At 42.6% G+C, this 17,925-nt stretch overlaps 1 protein-coding gene across 1 annotated transcript; it reads right to left on the minus strand.

Moving 5' to 3' along the window:
* Window positions 1–8,651: 8,651 nt before the first annotated feature.
* Window positions 8,652–17,627, minus strand: MINAR2 (membrane integral NOTCH2 associated receptor 2; the record flags this gene model as incomplete). The annotated part of the gene is made up of 3 exons (XM_082336211.1): window positions 8,652–8,831; window positions 9,641–9,886; window positions 17,463–17,627. The coding sequence occupies 3 exons, from the start codon at window positions 17,625–17,627 to the stop codon at window positions 8,652–8,654; spliced, it is 591 nt and encodes a 196-aa protein (XP_082192337.1).
* Between the last annotated feature and the right edge of the window lie 298 nt (window positions 17,628–17,925).

Below are 17,925 nucleotides of genomic sequence, written 5' to 3' on the forward strand. Positions count from 1 at the left end.
GTTTTTTCAAGTGTGTATACACACACACACAGACAAGTATTTATCATACATACATACGTATGTACGTATACATACATATATAGCAACTGGGGTGCCAGCTGGAGACCATCTCATGGCTTCAGTTTGCTTCTTTGCTTTGATCTGTGCTGAATATCCTTTTCCATTGCTAAGCCCACTTGGGAAAGAAGATGTATACATACACATACCTACAAGTATATATACTACAAGTATATATACGTACGCATGTATCACCAAACTTCATTGGAAAATGCACTGTAACCTGGGAAGCCCAGACATTTGTTCTGGGTAGCAGCGGAGGCGAAGCTTGCCCCCAAAGCCATGACTGGGCAAACTGGTTACGTGACTGAATAGCCCATGGGGTCACTCCTAACAGGAAAAAACACCAAGCAAGAAAGAAGCTGAAAACGCACTGGACAGCATGCCTTGAGCCAGAGGTATGCGTGACTGAGCCTTCGAGAAATGTTACAGGCGTCAAACAAATGGAGAGGTCACTGGTAGCTCCCCGCTGCCAGGATGCAGACCGAGGAAGGCCAGGCACACTCGCAGCTTCTAACTGGCCCATCAGCATGATCATTATGTCTAAATGGAGGGGAGCAGGGAATAACGTACCCTGATGGAAGGAGATGTCACTCAGAATGGAAGCAGGTTTTTTGGTGGTAGAGTTGCCTTGTGAAAACAAGGTCACTGACTCCTCGCTTGTCACATGGGTATGGACACAGCACCGGGGAAAGTATCTGACCAAGGCACGTACAGCTAAACGTGGTCAGTAAGGTAAAATGTCATGGCCGTCACCACATGGATCCTACCATCCCATACCTTTATTTTGCTTTGTCAAGAAAACCCCAAGGAAGCCGATTTCCCACTTCAAGGTCAGACACGCATTTAGGTCCTTAGTGAATTCTTCTCTCCCTCGCCCATTTGTTATATATTGCAACATTCATTTCCACACAACATGACTGCTATAAACGCTAGGTTTTACTCATTTGCTTTCTACTGCCTGGGGATTCGACAACTTGCCAATTTAATGCATTGGCATCCAGGCTGCAAACAGTATCTTTACTCCGTTTGCTAGGAGAGCCCATTCTTCTCTGGCTTTGAGCTTTGCATAATCTTATACTTCAGACCTAATTACTTCTAATGTTTTGTACTTCTAGACACATGCACAAAGCCAGAGCTGCTGTTGTATCGGCTCATTCAATTCTACATGCCTTGTTGAGGATTTATTCTTGTTCTAAGTATAGATCACTTTCTGTGTCACATTTCAACCAGGGACAAAGCCTGATTTAATGTCATGGCTGTCTCTTTATCCTCAGCTTAATCGCAACAAATTAGAAGGTTTCCCCTTTCCTTTCTCATTATTTTATTTTTAAATGGTCTGATTAAAAAGCGCTCTCACTGTCTACTGTACTGAAAACTCTGCTGTATGGTAACTTCACATTGCAGGCATCTCAGAAGTTTTTAGGGGGTGCAATGAAGATACAATAACTTCTCATATCTTTAGAGCAACACACACCACTTCAGAGCAAAACAGAGCTTTCCGATTCCTGAGTTGACATTTTCCCCACATACCTAACACAAATGGTTCGGAAATTCAGTGCAGTTAATCTTAAGAAACAGCCTTAAAAAAAAAAGTAATTGAAAAAAGAAACAGCACTTCTGGCTCCTGACTGTGTAGATTACCAACATGCCAATTTCCTCATCCTTGGTTCAGTTCACTTCTCATTGAGATGAGGCAGCATTTATGACATTGCTCATTAAAAAGAAAGAGAACTAATGCAAATTTAAAGACTGAAGGCCCTGTGCTTATTTTACCCTAACAGCTACTCTTATAAGGCACATAATCTTTCCCTTAGCAATTTACCACTAATGGTGCTAGCCATACACAGATCATTATTTGCTTACAGCTCCTACATCTGTAACTCCAGATTGTCTTATATCCCAAGCACTTTCCAAAGGTTACCGTGCTTGCAGTTCAGAAAACAAAAAATCAGGGGAGGGTGTGAAAAAGAGAAATCGGACTTGGAACAAAAGCAAGCATCTTCCACAACAAAACCATCCTCCGTCATCTTCACTATGGATCGCCTTCATCACTTCCCTTTCTGAGGAAGCACCAAGTTATTTAGAAGAGAGAGACCCAAACAGCTGAACACAAAACACTGCTTCAGCATGCACATTTATACGTGTGTTTTCAGTATTCAGGTGTGCCTAGAGAGAAGCAGCTTTAAAGGCTGAGCACTAGCTTCATACACCACACACCCACAGGTATTAAAGAACAGAAGTCCACCAGATTTGAAGGAAATAAGCCTGATACCCAGTAGCCTTCCACCTTACCTCTGCAGCCCTTCCTCCAGCAAGACTAAGCTTACCACACGCAATGAGAATCCCCACAGGTGAACCCACTTGCAGCTACAAGAGTTTCCGTTTACTGCAGCAGCTGCAGCAAATTGATTTCTGAGCTGGAAGTGGCCTTTTGGAGAATTTCCAAGAGCACAATTGACAGAGAGGAAAACCCAGAGGGAAACAAACCCTTTTTTGGGAAGTCTGGTTCATATGCTGCGTTGTCTGTGAAGCTAAATATGTGGGTGGAAAAACTAATGCACACCAACTCGGGATTTGCATGTTCTCCTGAAAATACAGCATGTCCTACTGCTAGGAATTAACTATTCCCCTCTCTCAACGCAACACCAAAACTGTCTGCCAGCCTGTTTCAGTAATGCATTGAAAATACATCTGTGTAAAGGAATTTTGTTGCTGGGTTGCCTTAAAAGGATGTAATATATCAAAGGAGAGAGTATCCACCATTTATTTTCCACAACCAGATGGCTTATATTAGGTCTGGGGATGAAAAAACCCCTTAACAACATGTCATTCATAACTAAATGTTCTGACTCTTGGGTTCAGTGTGTCGTGGTCAGCATTAGAGCAGTATCACGAACATTGCCAAGGGTGTCCAGCTGCAGAGATTCACAAAGTCAGCCTCCATGACTAGAAAATCCTGACAAGACCCTCTGTCAGGAAGAGGGCTGCCTGTCAGGATGCACCACCACCACTGACCAGCAGACTGGGTGCTCCCAGGCAGAAGTCCACTGAAAAGCATCTGCAAAAGGGACAAGTCAGTGTCACACCATCTGGGGGATCTGGTCAAAAGCTCTTTATCCTAAACCACATGTGCACTCAGCCTCCACCTCAGTTCAAACTTGAACTACATCTGTAGCCAGCAGAAGTCTGCCTGGATTGTGTTTGTGGTTGGGAAGTACCCATCTAGGGGCAGTCCTGTGATGATTCTATGTGCACAGCTGCAACTGTCACCCGTTGCTGTTTTCAGCTGGACATGTCCAAAGATGCTGAGCACCTGCAAACCCAGGCAGCTGGCCATTTTCAAGATTTAGCTTAGTAAGCTTGTGGCTTGAGCCTAGCTCAATGGCACAGGTCATGTACCTGTCAGAAACACAAATCCCAGCCCTAGGGAACTTAAATGAAAGATTGCAAATAAAACTCATTGGAAAAGAGAAGAAGAGAGGAGAGGAGAGGAGAGGAGAGGAGAGGAGAGGAGAGGAGAGGAGAGGAGAGGAGAGGAGAGGAGAGGAGAGGAGAGGAGAGGAGAGGAGAGGAGAGGAGAGGAGAGGAGAGGAGAGGACACGCCCCAAACCCTGAATTTTGCAAGTTAAATCTTTTGCAGATTTAGATTCATAGACTTACAGACAAGCATTTCAGGAAGAGATTTATTTTTCTCTAAGCCATTATTCTATTGCTCTCCTTCCAGCCAATAGGCTGGAAATGGACACAGGCCTGTCAAACTTGACTTACGATTCTGGGTTTGCCGTGCTGCCAGGCTGCTGAGAAACGAGTTGAACCATGGCACATGTCATGTTCTTACCCATGAATCCAGGTACCCTGAGTCTGCATGTAGCAGTGGCTTGAGTCTGAAGCGATGTCAGACACAAGAGTCTCTCCTGTATTTATTAATGCATTCCTATGCAATGCAAATAATCAGTTTATGGCTGTACAGGTAAGGTAACAGCAGAACTATGAATCCATAGAAATGTTCTGGATTTGCATCCTTCTTTGTCCACGAGGTAAAGCTTTCTGGGAAATCCTAAAAAATACAATAATTATGTAGTGCAAAAAGCACTTTTTATAAAGGAAACTATATAGGAGGAAAGTGCTGTTGTTAAACCAAAAAGTGTAATCCACCGAAAATATCGGGTGCTAAAACTTTTTAAATTTATCTTGTGCAACAGAAAGAGATAGTACACCTTATGTCATACCTGTCGCTTGTTACAGTGGTTAACTGCTGCTCTAGCTTTTTAAATGTAGAAGCATCTGCTAACCAGTAAAATCACATGAGAAAATAGTTGACAGGAACATCACATTTGTTGTGCTGGAAGGCTCTCTGATGCTTAGTTCAACTGACTAGTATCCCTGTTAATTTGTATTTCAGTGAATTATTCCATTTACAAGAGCGTAACTACGCAGAGCCAGGCCCTTAGAGCAGATTCTGTAGTCTGATCTGTTTGAAAACATCTCTGAACTAACCAGTGGGACACTCTCCTTGGGTAGGGAAATTTGTGAGGACCTTCCTGATCTTTCAGTGATAGATAGCAGAGATGTTTAGCATCCACACAGGTTCTGCTGTTACAGTTCTTTATTGTTCGAATAAATATTAATTCAGCACTCACACACCAGAACATCATAACTGAAGGAGTAACTTCTGCCCTGCCCAGAGAAATTTATAATGTATGACAGCTCACAACTCACATTGCATCTTGCTTTCTCAAATCCTGATGTGACCAAGGTAACCTTACCCATGGCAAACTCAAAAATGGCTCTTTCCCTCTCCTTTTCCTCTTTTAGACTTTGTCTTGTTTAATGAGTGCATTGGCAGAAGAACAAAAATGAAGCTGGAAAGTGTGAAAACATGTACTCTGCTAAAGCAACAAGCCCTGCAAGATCCTTTCCATGGGCCAGCTCTGTACTTAGAGCGGTAGCTCTAAGTTCCCCAAATAGTGCTTTCTGGGTGCACCAGAGCCAGGCAGGAGCCCATGTTCAGCAACTTCACAGGCTAAAAGCAAATAACATGAGAACTCAGTTGCGTATTTATGGACACTTTTGGGAAGGGGAGAATATAGCAAAAGAAGAGGAAGAGGAAGGTTTGGAAGAGGAAGGTTGGGCATCTCCTCATCAGAATTTTCCAAGATGCTCTAGTGATTTGGGAGAGCTGTACTAAAAGCCAATAAAAAATGAAGTTCAATCACTTAGGTAGTTTTCAAAGCTAATCCTTATTTACTGGAGAGAAGGAAGTTAATATTTGCTGGAGAGAAGGAAGTTAATTTTTCTAAAATCACTTATGAAATACAGCAACTGCCAGCACAATTGTAAGTTGGCAGAATCTGCATGAACGAGTGCTCTTATTTGCTTCCAGGTTGCAGCTGTACAGTTTGTAAGAGCTAATCCCTGTTACACCTCACTGCAAATGTCAGTTTTCCCAGTCAAAGGTAGTATTCTACCACAGTTATATCCTTGTTCTACATCTTATGAATAGGTGCTGGTAAGGTATTGGTGTATCAACCTTGTATGTTAAGAGTTTTTACTGACTATTAAGTAGGAGACTTTGCTGCCATTTGAGCTGATTACCGTTGGAATAAAAACTTTAAACCCATGCCAACATTTGTTTCTGTTCGATCCAAATTTGACTACTTTCTCAGCTTTAAGCACCTGCTTAAATCCTCTTGAATCAAACAAAGTATATGCATAAGTGTTCTCTCAGGCCAGGACAAGACCAATGAATGTAGATCTCAGAGATTACCTACCACGGAAAAAATGCCATATGTCCTGTTTTAATGTCATTACCTAGTAGAGTCAGTTTATTCATCCAGTTTTAAAAGCACTTTTGGAATACACTAAACATTCTGTTCTCCAGACTCCAATACTGGTCCTAGTTTATAAACGTTACGTGATGACTATTCTGCTTCAGTACCTGTCACTAACGAATTGAAAAAAAAAAAAAAGAGAAAAAAAAAAAAGCATGGTAAAAGAGGCAACACAAAGCAATCTTACCAACCAAAAATTAAAAGTGTTCTTGCACAACACACGTAACCTAATATTGCATCAAGTGGTTAACGAAGGGGTGTCTCCTTAATTATTTTTAGACTAAGCGCATTGTACCAAGCATCCCAAGGCTCCACCATTCCCCCTTGAAGAGAGGTCTTCGTCTCTCAGTCTTTTGGGTTCCCTCCACTCCCCCAAAGTATTCAATTGTTTATTTTGTCCAACCCTAGAACACAGCTCACAAATGGGCAGACAATGGGCTGTCCCCCGGTGAACGCTCCCTCAAGTGTGCAGCAGCAGCAGCAGCAGCAGAGGGGCCCTTCCTTAAAGGCCAGACAGATGCTCCCACAGAAGATGAATGGGCCTTTTTCTCCCTTCCAGTTTCTAGCAGTGCTGCACATCCAAAACTGAAAACACGGGTGAGAGCAGAGCGCGGGGCGGCGCGGGGCGGCGCGGGGCGGCGCGGGGTCTCTCCGCCCTCCCGCCCGCGCGCCCGCTGCGCTCTGCCACGAGGTGTCAGCAAAGGAACCCGCATCGCAACGGCGCGAGCGGAAAATAAAAAAATCAGTCAAAATAAATAAAGGGGGGGGGTGGGGGGGAGAAAAGGCAAATTACTCCGAACTGCCACCTCCGTGCCTGAAATGTTTTTCCTCTTTTCTGACTGTCCGCTAGATGACAGCAGCGAAAACAGATTGAAACAGCCAGTAATGGGCTTTTGGAGAAAACGATTTTGTCCCTCCTGCCAAACCCTCAGAGAGCAATGCAGTTAAGAAATTCGCATTATTGGCTGTTATCCTGGAAATTACAGAGCCCTTTGCTTTTAGGCTTCCCGCCTACAGGCCGCAATAATTTACAAAACTACGTCTCTGCATTGTATGCAATGCACTTAAAGCAAATGTACTTGGGCTGGAAAAAACAGTTAAGCATTGTTGATTTAATGTGAATAATTACTTCATAATGTCAGCTATTAGTCTTGTAAAATGCTCCCAAGTTCTTACTTTCATAAGCTGAATGGACCTGATCTCTCAGACAAGAACACCCATCTACCCTGAAACTGCAGCAAGCCAGGAGACTGAGTTCCCCTGTATATTTACAGCAATTTTGCAATAGGGATACTCATTTTATGCCAATGCATTAAAATGCTGCTACACTTTTGCTGTTGGCTGCTCACCAGATTAAAGCAGTAAGCCATTTTACCTTGGGTCTTCTAACTTGTTACAGTGCAAGGTAGACTAGGGCTCAAGTAGTTACGGCACAAATGAGGTTCAAACATGGGCCACGTGAGGAAGGAAGGAATTTAATGCGCTTGTCTTACTGTCACACTGTACTTGAAGATGAATCCATCTCGATCTGAGTTAAACCACTGCAAAGCTGCTGTAAGTAGGGCACGTGCTAGAATTCAGAGGGGTAATACACACCCTCTACCTTGGTCTTATTCCTGACCTATTCCAAAGCATTTTTTGTGTGAAGAGAGGTAGATCTGGTATAATGCCAAATTTCCAACTTTTGTGCATCTGTGAGATTGTCTTGTGGGAGTGAGAGAGACGCCCGTCTCAACAGTGTTCATAGCCCCTTGCCCTAGTACAGAGGTACAAAGGGTTCGTAGCACTTGGAGTATTTTCTCAGAAAGGGAAGATATAACTTAAGTTTTTGTCTCTCTGTTCACTCGCTTTTTATTTTGTCATTTTATCTCATATTTTCATCCACGTGAATTATCCCGAGGTCTATGAACTTAACTGTCTGAGTGCTTTTAACGTTTAATTTTGGTCCTTTCATTTACAAAGACCCTTTTTCACAGCATGGCTATATACCTTTAATCTTTTTAAGGTGTATTCTAATTCCAGCTTATACTCTAGTACTCTACCAATTTTGCTCCAGTTTTTGACGTGTCAGATTAAAAAAACATATTGGCACTCCATCTTTTGGGGTGACAGAGATGCTACATGTTCAAGGAACACGACACAGGGATACAGAAACCCTGTCTCAGGTCTCAGTGAATTCTTTTGATAGAAACTCAGCCATCTATTATTTTGATTTCTTCTCTGAAAAAGTGTAAGGAAACATTTAAACATTTAGGCTAGCCTTTTACTAAGTGCTGCATCATTGCAGCAATACATTCAGCCATTAAGTAATGCATAAATTTTTGGTTTAGAATTCTTTGGGATATCTTGAATGCCACTTTATCATATTTTTCTATATTCCAATAATAGCCATCATAAAATGATGAACAGGATGATAGGTGTTTATTAGAACAAATAGTCAACTGGTTGTCTGTACATACCATATGTACCATACCACACATACGGAGCCAAATCACTAGTCCAAAGAAGAAGGCACTAAAAAAAGTAGCATATTTATAGTTTTCTTTTTTAATTATACTCATAAGGAGACATTCTGCTGTGCTCACAGTATTTGTCTCTTTTCAGGATCAATTCCTTATTCTGTACAGGAACATTGTAAAATAGTGATGTCAAACAAATTGTACTTGTGACAAAAAATTGGAATTCACATAAAACAAGGGAGGGGAATATCTTAATAAAAATATTTATTGAAAAAATTCCCATCAACATCATTTGGCTGTACTAAGTAAGAAAAACGCTGAGCGTGACTATGGTAATCAGGATGCAAACAGCTAGTACCATGAGCAGGATGATTCGGCAACATTTGGAATGCTTTTTTTCTCTCTCTTTCTTTTTTAACAAGGTATCATACCCAGGAGTGTAAATATCCCCCATCCAGAACTGTAGATCATTAGGATTTTCCTAAAAGAAAAATCAGAAAATGAACTCAGTTCCTCTCTCTTGCACATAAAGTCATTAGAACATAGCCAGAAGTATTTTGGCTATCATCAGATAGTGATTAATGAATTTAAGGCATCACAACACAAATTCAAGAAACATTCACTTGAACATAGGTTGTGCTACTTGCCAGATGCTGCAAATGTTCCACTGGGGAAACTTAAAACCACAGTTTTCAGCCAGGAACCAAATGTAGGACACCAGCCGTTGAAATGTGATTAAAAAGTCCAGAAGAAACCATGTTGTCTTCTCAAGAAGAGATATTGATTTATAAACACAGATCTGAGTCCCTTTCCAAAAAAGGGAACAGTAGAAAAAAGCTCACAAAAGTAACCCTAAAAGTGATCTGTGCCAACCCACAGGCAGGCAGAATCCTGCATAGTGTGGATGAGGCTGAGAAAATGTGTGTTATTTGGTAACTGAATGATGTTATGAACAGTTATTATAGTGGGCATGTAGCATTTAAGTGCCTCTTTTATAGTTCTTCCCTATACAAACAGGGAAGCTGATTTGCAGAGTGTTGTGGTTTAAGACTTTCTCTAGATGCACAGGTTGTGTTCTGCAGAACTGAAATTCCTGGAGTCTAACCAGATACATAGACTTCTTCTCCTGATCAGACTCATGTTAGTGTCATGTCTGTACTGGAAAATATGACCGTATTTACTTCTAGAATCCCACCAAAAAGAGCCAAGCAGGCTACTCAGTGGTTCATGCAGACACCACACAGCTCATAGCAATTCACTTTGCTCAAACGCAGTGCAACAGTACATTACCTTTATGTGGCTGGCCAAGTTAGAGTGCAGTGAGTGCTTGTCGTAGTCTTGCACGGTCCAGGAAGGGGTCTTTTTCTTCTCCTCCCAGTTGTCATCCACCTGGGTATCACTATACAAGGGGTTGCTTTTGATTGTGGATTTCAGGGTGAAGGGTGTAATATGTTTCCCAAGGGCTTTGTCTATCATTTCTTGACTGACCTCATTTAAGCCTAAGCCCGGCAGCTCGGTGACATTTCTCTTTTCTCTCTGTAAGGCACAAGTTACATCAGAAGTTGGCTTTCATCTTAATTTGCCTATGACATGGGTCCCCTTCCAGAGTTATCGTTTGTAATACAATAGAATAATTTTTAAAATTTCACATGCAACAATTTTTCTCATTCTGGCAAACATCTACAGTACAGTAAAAGGAGCCTGACTGTTCACTCTGGGCAGATTTCTTCATTCTGGGGAAAGGACGTGGGTACAATCTGAACATTAAACTCTTTTGCAAATGTGAACTTGCATTATAATGCCTGCTGAAATAAAGACTCTGTTTCAGCAAAACTGTGCTGTGGAGCACTGTGGTAGAAGATGCAGTTCTGATGAACGCCACAGGCATATGATGCAGAAGCAGAGCTGTAAGCACAAAGCAGAATGAAGCACGTGGGTAATGGTGTGTAAGGGACTGCCTTGACTGGAGGTGCACCTCTGACAGAAGGGGTGTGATTCACAGTTCTGCTGATGATGTTGAATGTTAGACCCGTGTTAGGATGTCAGAGGCCCTTGATTCAACTGAGGGAGAGTCCTTAATTCAGGCACTGGCAGAACTCAAAGGTAATTAAATATCTGAGCAGTGTCCCAGAAGCAACAATTGTTAAATCAGACCTTTTAGAACAGGGGGGTGGCAAGGGAGGAGGACGAACAACCCTGGTGGGATCATATTTTTGGAGAACTCGCAAGCTGCTGCTTAACACAGCACTAAGAGTCTCTTCAGGAGCTGGTAAGATGGTAGTTACCACATTTTTCGATCTGTAATTGCATGGGGGAGTGCAATCAGACTCTCTAATTCAAACTGTTCAACACTTTGTTTCACCACAGCCTTCAGTTCCAAGACTTTGAATTAATGTCACCAAACTGTGGTTCTGGCGGTGCGTCAGTTTCCCAAGGGACTTGCTTCTGGCACAACCCTTGCCTCATGCTAACACCTGTCCCGTGTCTCAGGACTGTTTCTGCAGAACCATCAGAGTGTAAATTGAGCTTTCCTCATCAGCAAACACTGCTTCCCCATTAGCACCTTTGTCCTTAGGAACTTTATGTTGAGATGAGGGGAGCCTTGGCCTGACCCGGTGGCCCTAAAGCAGGTGTGCTGGGAGGGGGGCATGCCCCAGCCCTCTCCCACCCTCAGAAATCACAAAGATGTGGTCAGCACCCACTGCCAGACTCCCAGAAGCTGAGTGCACTTCATAAACAGCCGGTGAAGAGGCGGGGACCTGAGAAACTTCCTTCCCTGAAAGGACATCTTTCTTGGGGTATTGCACTTGTATTGACATCTCCAGCTGTTAAGGTGCCATGGGCTGGATGGACTTTAGCAGCTGAAGGGCCTGCTGCTGCTACAGGCATGTCCTGCTTCTCCTTCCACCTTTCTGGTGGGATACCAGGGGATCCCACCTCCTCCTTGACAGTGGCTCTGGGAGCTGCTCAGATCCCATATCAGCCAGTGCAGGCCCCTAAGCTGATTGCAAACTACTGGCTTCTTCTGCTTGAGTAATTTTCTGCCCCCTTTGTGGGCTGGTGAATCCACTTTCAGTTGGAAGCCAGCTGCTATGTGTCATCACCTACTTTATGGCACAGTGCCTGTGCATGCGCATAGACATGTGTGAGTTGGTCTAGGGCAGGCAGGTGTAGAACGAAGCAGGAGGATTGATTTCTTTCAGAAAAAAAAGGTGGAGAAGAGAAAACAACAGGTTTTTTCTAAGAAACGCTAGGAGGAAGCATCATGCTGGCATTCTTATCACTAAATCGTGTACAAGTGACTCAGTGTGTTTCCCATCAATAACTACCATTAGTAGGTGGGTGGATTCTCAGTGCCCTCCCAGTCCCTCTATTAGTTCATAATTTCCATATGTCATTCCTTAGCCTTGACATATCCCCTGACAATATTACTTTTTGCATTGCAGTTACAGCTGGCACTGAAGTCCTCTGGGTTGTACTGGCCAGATTTCAGCTGAGCTGGTGTTTTTAACTGTTGTTTCTTTGTGACTGCATTTTATTTTATTTTATTTTATTTTATTTTATTTTATTTTATTTATTACTTAAAATTTGTCATTGACCTTAATGATGCTTCTCTCAGACTTGCTAGATAGTTGAACTTGGAGAACATTTTGTTGAAGAACACAAACTCTCTCATTGGGGATGCTTGGTGTCCCTAGGCTAAAATGTGAAAAGAATGTGACTTGACAGTAATTTCTAAAGCTGTTTTAAATAAAATGCTCCAAAACTTGGAATAGATGGCATGAGGCAAAATTTGTTCATAAAGAGAGTGCTTTGTAGCAAAACTTTTTGCCCCTTTTTACCTCTCTTTTCATGGGCCTGAGAACAGGAGAATGTGGTAGCCTGGAGCAGAGGTAGAGAGGGAATAGGATGGAAGGAGCAACGGGCTTTTACCGTGAGAACTGGACTGGAATTTGAGGAAGGAGACAGTTTGCAGAAGTTTTAGAGAATAGACATTGAAGTGCCAAGCTAATCAGGAGAATACACTTGAGTGCAGGCAAACACTTGGTTGTGAGACTTCTGCAGTAGATATGTCCTAGAGACTAGTTAGGGAAAAGGAAGGACAGAAGCCTGAAGCCTGAAGCACATAAAAAAAAAAAAGGTTTAGGTCCAAGAAATGATACGGAGAAATATGAAGAAGATTGCATGAAACATATGCATATATACATGCAGAGAAACAGGAGATTAGATAATAAAAATATGCCTGCTAGTATTAATTGTAGCAAAAGCTACATATTTTTTCTTTTAAGATTCAAAACATCTCCCAATAGTTTTCACAGACTTCTATGTTTTGATCCTGATTCCTGAAGCAAATGTTCAAAGAAAGGGGAAAGTATTGTAAACTTAGATATCCATAAGCAGTAAAGAATTTATATGATATACACTGTGTCTAAGAAGCCAGTGTAAATGAGGGTGGAACAGATCAAATCACAGGCAATTTATGTTACTATTCACTGAATGGAAGGAGGCAACAGCAAATACGCAAAGCAGCAAGAGTTATGAAGAACTCTGAGAAATTGTAGTTGAAATGTGTTGACGAAATACTCATTTAACAAGATGAAAAATGCTCAACTCTTCAAACACATAACTGTATTTGATCTACCTATAGCTCATAAGCAAGAAAGCTGTTACGGTTTATAACTCGTGTTTCACTGAGAACAGTTTGTCCTGCTTTCACAGACCCAGGGAGCTGGCATGAACAAAAAGAGGATTGTGTAAAAAGCCTGAAGATCTGTAGAGAGTCAATGTTAGTTCCATCCCTGGGTCAACACGTGCTTTCTCCACAGGTTTTTCTTGCAGATTATTTCATAATGCAAATTATGCGTATAGGTACATTACAATATATATAATTAAAAATTATAAATTAATCTATATTGCTAGGAAACATGTTTATCTCATTTTTATCCTGACTTCATCCTTTTGTTCCTGCTGTTGCCATTGTTGTTAGCACTGAAACAACCTGAGAGTCTAATCATTCTTTCTTCAGTCTGTGATATGAGACATCAAGCTAATTACCCACCAAACCCAGGACATCAACAATTAAGGCTAGGCCTTGGTCTTATGCCCATCTACCTGCAAGAAGAGATCAAAGATACACCTAAAAAATTAAGGAAATCTACTTTCTGCAAGTCAAATTTTTCTTTACTCCTTCCCAAAGAGCGTTAGATCCTCTTGTCCCATGGCCAGCCATGCTCTCCAGCTGCAGCCAGGGGAGATACTCAATGAAAGTGACAAATGCTGTTGATGGGGAGCTATGCCTAAAAGTTTCAACCAAGGGAGTCTTCAAGAAACTTAGGACCACCAGGTTCTGCAGGATTTGTTTTATAACAACCTCCTCAATCCTAATGAAAGTGTGTAGCAGGGTGATTATTGTATTTGCATGTAATTTGTTTAAAAATATAACCCTCCATTACGCAGAAGCCTTGTAACATACCCTGGAGGGCTCTCCCAGCACTTGGAAGGGCATTTTTCTGATGTAGAGACCTGTTTCTAAGACAGGCAAAAGGTCTGACAGACAAAAAGCTGTTAGGTAGTAACTCAAGAATCCCTGTGATAGTTGTAACAACTGAACAAGTATTGCCAGGCATTTGGTCAATAAAAAAACCTCATTTATCAGGATAAATAATTATTAGCTCTAGAATTTCCTGAACAAATCTGATCTCATAGAGGATGCTACGGAAAAACAATCAGGAAGGCAAGGAGTAAACGAGGGTAGGTAAACAGATCTGAAAGGCAGTAGGGCAGACAACTCACAGCAAGAATTCCTGAGAATGCAAGTTTTCTCATCCAAGGAACTGAAGGGGATCAGAAATGCTTGTCAGAGACATAAGGCAATTTTCAGGTACTACAAAGCAACCTGGGAAGCCACCTGACATGGATAAGAAAGAGATAAGTAGATGGTTATAAACACTTAAATTGGAGTGACAGGAATATTTAGAGAAATGTAGGCATTCATACAGACTCTTTTAATTGTGCAGCATTGAGAGTACTTTTGTCCTCGTAATGAATAGTTTACTTAAAGAAAGCTGTTTTATCTGTCATTGGTAATGGAGTTCTGGAGGGTTGTGAGTGCATTATATAAAAACTTTTGTATGGTGTCAGACCAAAGCTTCTGCCAACCTTGCAGCTGGCTCTGATTATGGCCAGTTGCAGATGTCTAGGGAAGAATAAGGGAAAGTGTGGAAGTATGTAATGCACATATGTGCCAGGGGACAAACAAGTGACTGTAACCCAGCACCTAACTTATAGATAAAAAAAAATCTCTTGTCTGGATACACTGAGAAATAAGCAAAGGTATGAGGTATTAGCTCAGATGAGAGACCAGGAGGGTTCAGGAGTGCAGTTAGCATGATAACTATAATACCTGCAGGTCAAAATTTGCTTGGAGTTGTGAATTCCTAAGCAAGAGCAGCATGACAAGAAGTAGCACAGTTTTCAAAGACCAAATACTCTCTGCTGTCTTCCAGAAATAGGGAAAAAAGGGAAATACAAGCAGGAAAAAGAAGCCCAAGAATTGCAGAAAATGACCAGGTAGACTACAGGGGAGACATGCACCCTGGCTGTCAGAAGCAGATATAGAGGATTAATCATCAGGTTTGTGCTGAGCACTAAAACATATTGTGGGGCAGATAGTCCAGTGGGACTGGAAATTTTCAGGGCAACCAGAAAGCCATCAATAGCTAGCTATTTGCAGGAGAAACAGTCTGTGCTTTTCATGCTGTTTTTCACAAGGAAGGGCCAAGATTCCTGGACTGCTTTATGGTTTGTTTTATTCAAAGTAGATGATGAAAATACACACTAAGCAGGGAAGCTGTTCAGGTTGCCTGTCACAGAAGAGGAAAGTAAGGAGAAAGAGAAGCAACTTTTTGGTCAGCAATAGGAACTGTCGTTATATCAAGCTGCTTTTTATAATGGAAATAAATTTAAAATCTCATAGGTGGAGAAAACACATAAGTGCTTAAGTGCACTTGAATTTAAAAGATCACATAATAAAGGTCTGGAAGAGATCACAAATGCGACACTGAGAAGTCACTTTACACAGGGAGCCCTGAGTAGCAGTAGTTTCTTAAAAGAAAATGAATTTCTGAACAGGGAATTTAGGCTACTCTCAAGGTTTAGTGACTTTAGGAGTCTGTAGGACACGCACATATGTTCTGAAATGAATTCTTGTCCCTCCCCCCCCCCTTTCCGTTTCTGAATTAACTAACCCTTAACCCCATTAGCTCTCTCATCTTAAAGCAAAACATGTTATTCCTGCGCCATTAGTTCTCCACTGTGCCATCGTGTTTATTCTAATGTCTGGAACTCATCAGTTCTTTTCCCTTTATTTGATTGTCAGCAAAAGGGAAAAAAGGAAGCGAGCTCATAAGGGAGAGAGAATAAGGCACAATGATTTTTTTCTGGACAGCTTGAATTCGCTAATGAATACACTTAAAAGTATAGGTTGTGTCCTAGGTTTAACATTTATAAAATATACCACATTGCAAACTGCATTTCTGAAGACATGGTGAGCACAGACATTTCCTTTGAAATGGCCATCCTGGGGCTGGGAACAGAGTTCCAGGAAAACCTTCTCACTGGTGGCGGGTGGCAGAGCACAAATCGAAAAAGCACAGGGCTCCCCACACATTTTTAATCCTTCCGCAGCTCTGCTGCCCTGGCTCGTTGACAGTGCGTCCTGTTAAATGACAATAGGGAGAAGGATCCCTGCTGCGGAGGAGGCTCTGTGTGTGGCTGCCTCCCTCCTGCACAAAAGAGGGGCTTACGTGTGGTAGGGAGCGAGGCCAGCATTGCACCATACCCCATTGTTTGGGATCCCGCAGGCTCCTTCCCTTGGTTAGGGCTCTTTGCATGGGAGACAACGGGCGACCGTGTGTCCCTCCCTCCCAGCTCTCCTGGGGAATCGCCAGCAAAGATTATACAATACAAGCAGAGGCAGCTGGAGGCATTGGGGTAGGCAGAGGGGATAGTGTCTGGGGTGGGAAGGGGCTAGGGAAGTTAAGGGGGGGTCATGAACGCGGGTGTCAGCAGGGGGAGGACTTTTGCGTGTGGATGAGGGCTGGAATGGACCCTGGGAGGGAGCAAAGGGGTTTGGGGGGTCGATGGGGAGAAATGTCTGAGAAGGGAGAAGTGCAACTGGAAGTAGCTGTAGGAGACTTTAAGGCTCTTTCTCTTCCCTTCCCCCAGGTTGATGTTTTTTTGGCTCCCACTCCTCGTTCCCTTGGGGAATTGGACCCCCACCCTGAGGATCCTCAGGATGCAGACCTTTCTCCACAGACACACACACACACACCCCCCACCCCCGCCCCAACTGCTTTTGTGTGTCTCCATCCCTTGACAAGAACCAGACCTTGGAGCTTTTGCTCATGCTAGGGGTGGGGAAGGCGAGGGGCTCCCTGGGCAGCAGGAAAGGAGCGCTGTGGAGCAGCAAGTGGGGCCCAGAGGGGTGTGAGCTGATGCAGCTGTACTGCTGCTGATCCAGACATGGACTTCACTGCCGCCGACTCCAGGGCCTCTGCTAGGCAGCACACATTTACATTTTCACCAAGAAACTGCTGCTGCCTCTGTATAATAACCTGGATTAATACAGTTACTGTGTTTCACACTTTCAAAAGCTGTCTGTCAGGATAACAGAAGGTCAAAGTAGGATGAGGGAAATGAGGCAAAATAAAGAGGAAGCTACAGTGAACTATGTAGATATATATAAGCTCACAAGACACTAGCAAGAATCTCTGATGCTTTCTCTAATGGGCCTTTTCAATTAGTTCGAGGGATATGGCCTGGCTTTCAGGTTTAAGTCTGGGGTTTGCTTATTTTGCCCCTTTAGTACAATTAATCAGTATGTGACATCACTAGACTTTCTGGGAAATGCTATGAAAATGTTACAATGAGCAGCAGAAAGCCTAATGTACTGAAATAAAGTCAGTGGACAGCCCTGAGGAGAGTGACTCTTCTCTTGGAGCCTGATCCTCACTGAAGTCAATGGGAAAGCTTAGCCACATGTTATTTGTCTCCAGATCCCCCAAACGAGGTAGAAAAATCAGGAAAAATGTCAGCCTCTTTTGGACCTTACCTGTAAATAGACCCTATTGTGCCACTGCTGCACGCCAGGTAAAGCTGCTTCTGGCAATTTTGCCAGGCTGGCTTGTAGAAAGGCAGAGTTTTTCTCTAGAGACTTCACCTCCAGTTGCAGGAATTTATCGGGATGGTTGTTGTTTGGCAAAACGGAGAAGTCCATGTTTCTGTCCTGTAGAGTAATAATGAAAACAGCCCCAGCTTCTGCTTCCTGGCTGTGCACGCTCCTTCTATTATTAATGACGTGAAGACAGATACGACAGTTTCCTGAAACTGTATCTGCCCCCTGTTTGGTGTCAGGCTCACTTATATCATCTACCAATGATAAAAGATTGTTTAGAAGTGGCAGAGCAGACAAGACATGTTTCTGTAAGTGCCTAGCTTAAGTTTTCAAGTTCAAGATCTGTTTTGATAGATACATATGTGCTCATTAAAGCTAACAGAGTACCAGTGAGTAGATG

This window comes from Platalea leucorodia (genome assembly GCF_965183815.1).
Source record: "Platalea leucorodia genome assembly, chromosome: Z".
Taxonomy (NCBI): domain Eukaryota; kingdom Metazoa; phylum Chordata; class Aves; order Pelecaniformes; family Threskiornithidae; genus Platalea; species Platalea leucorodia.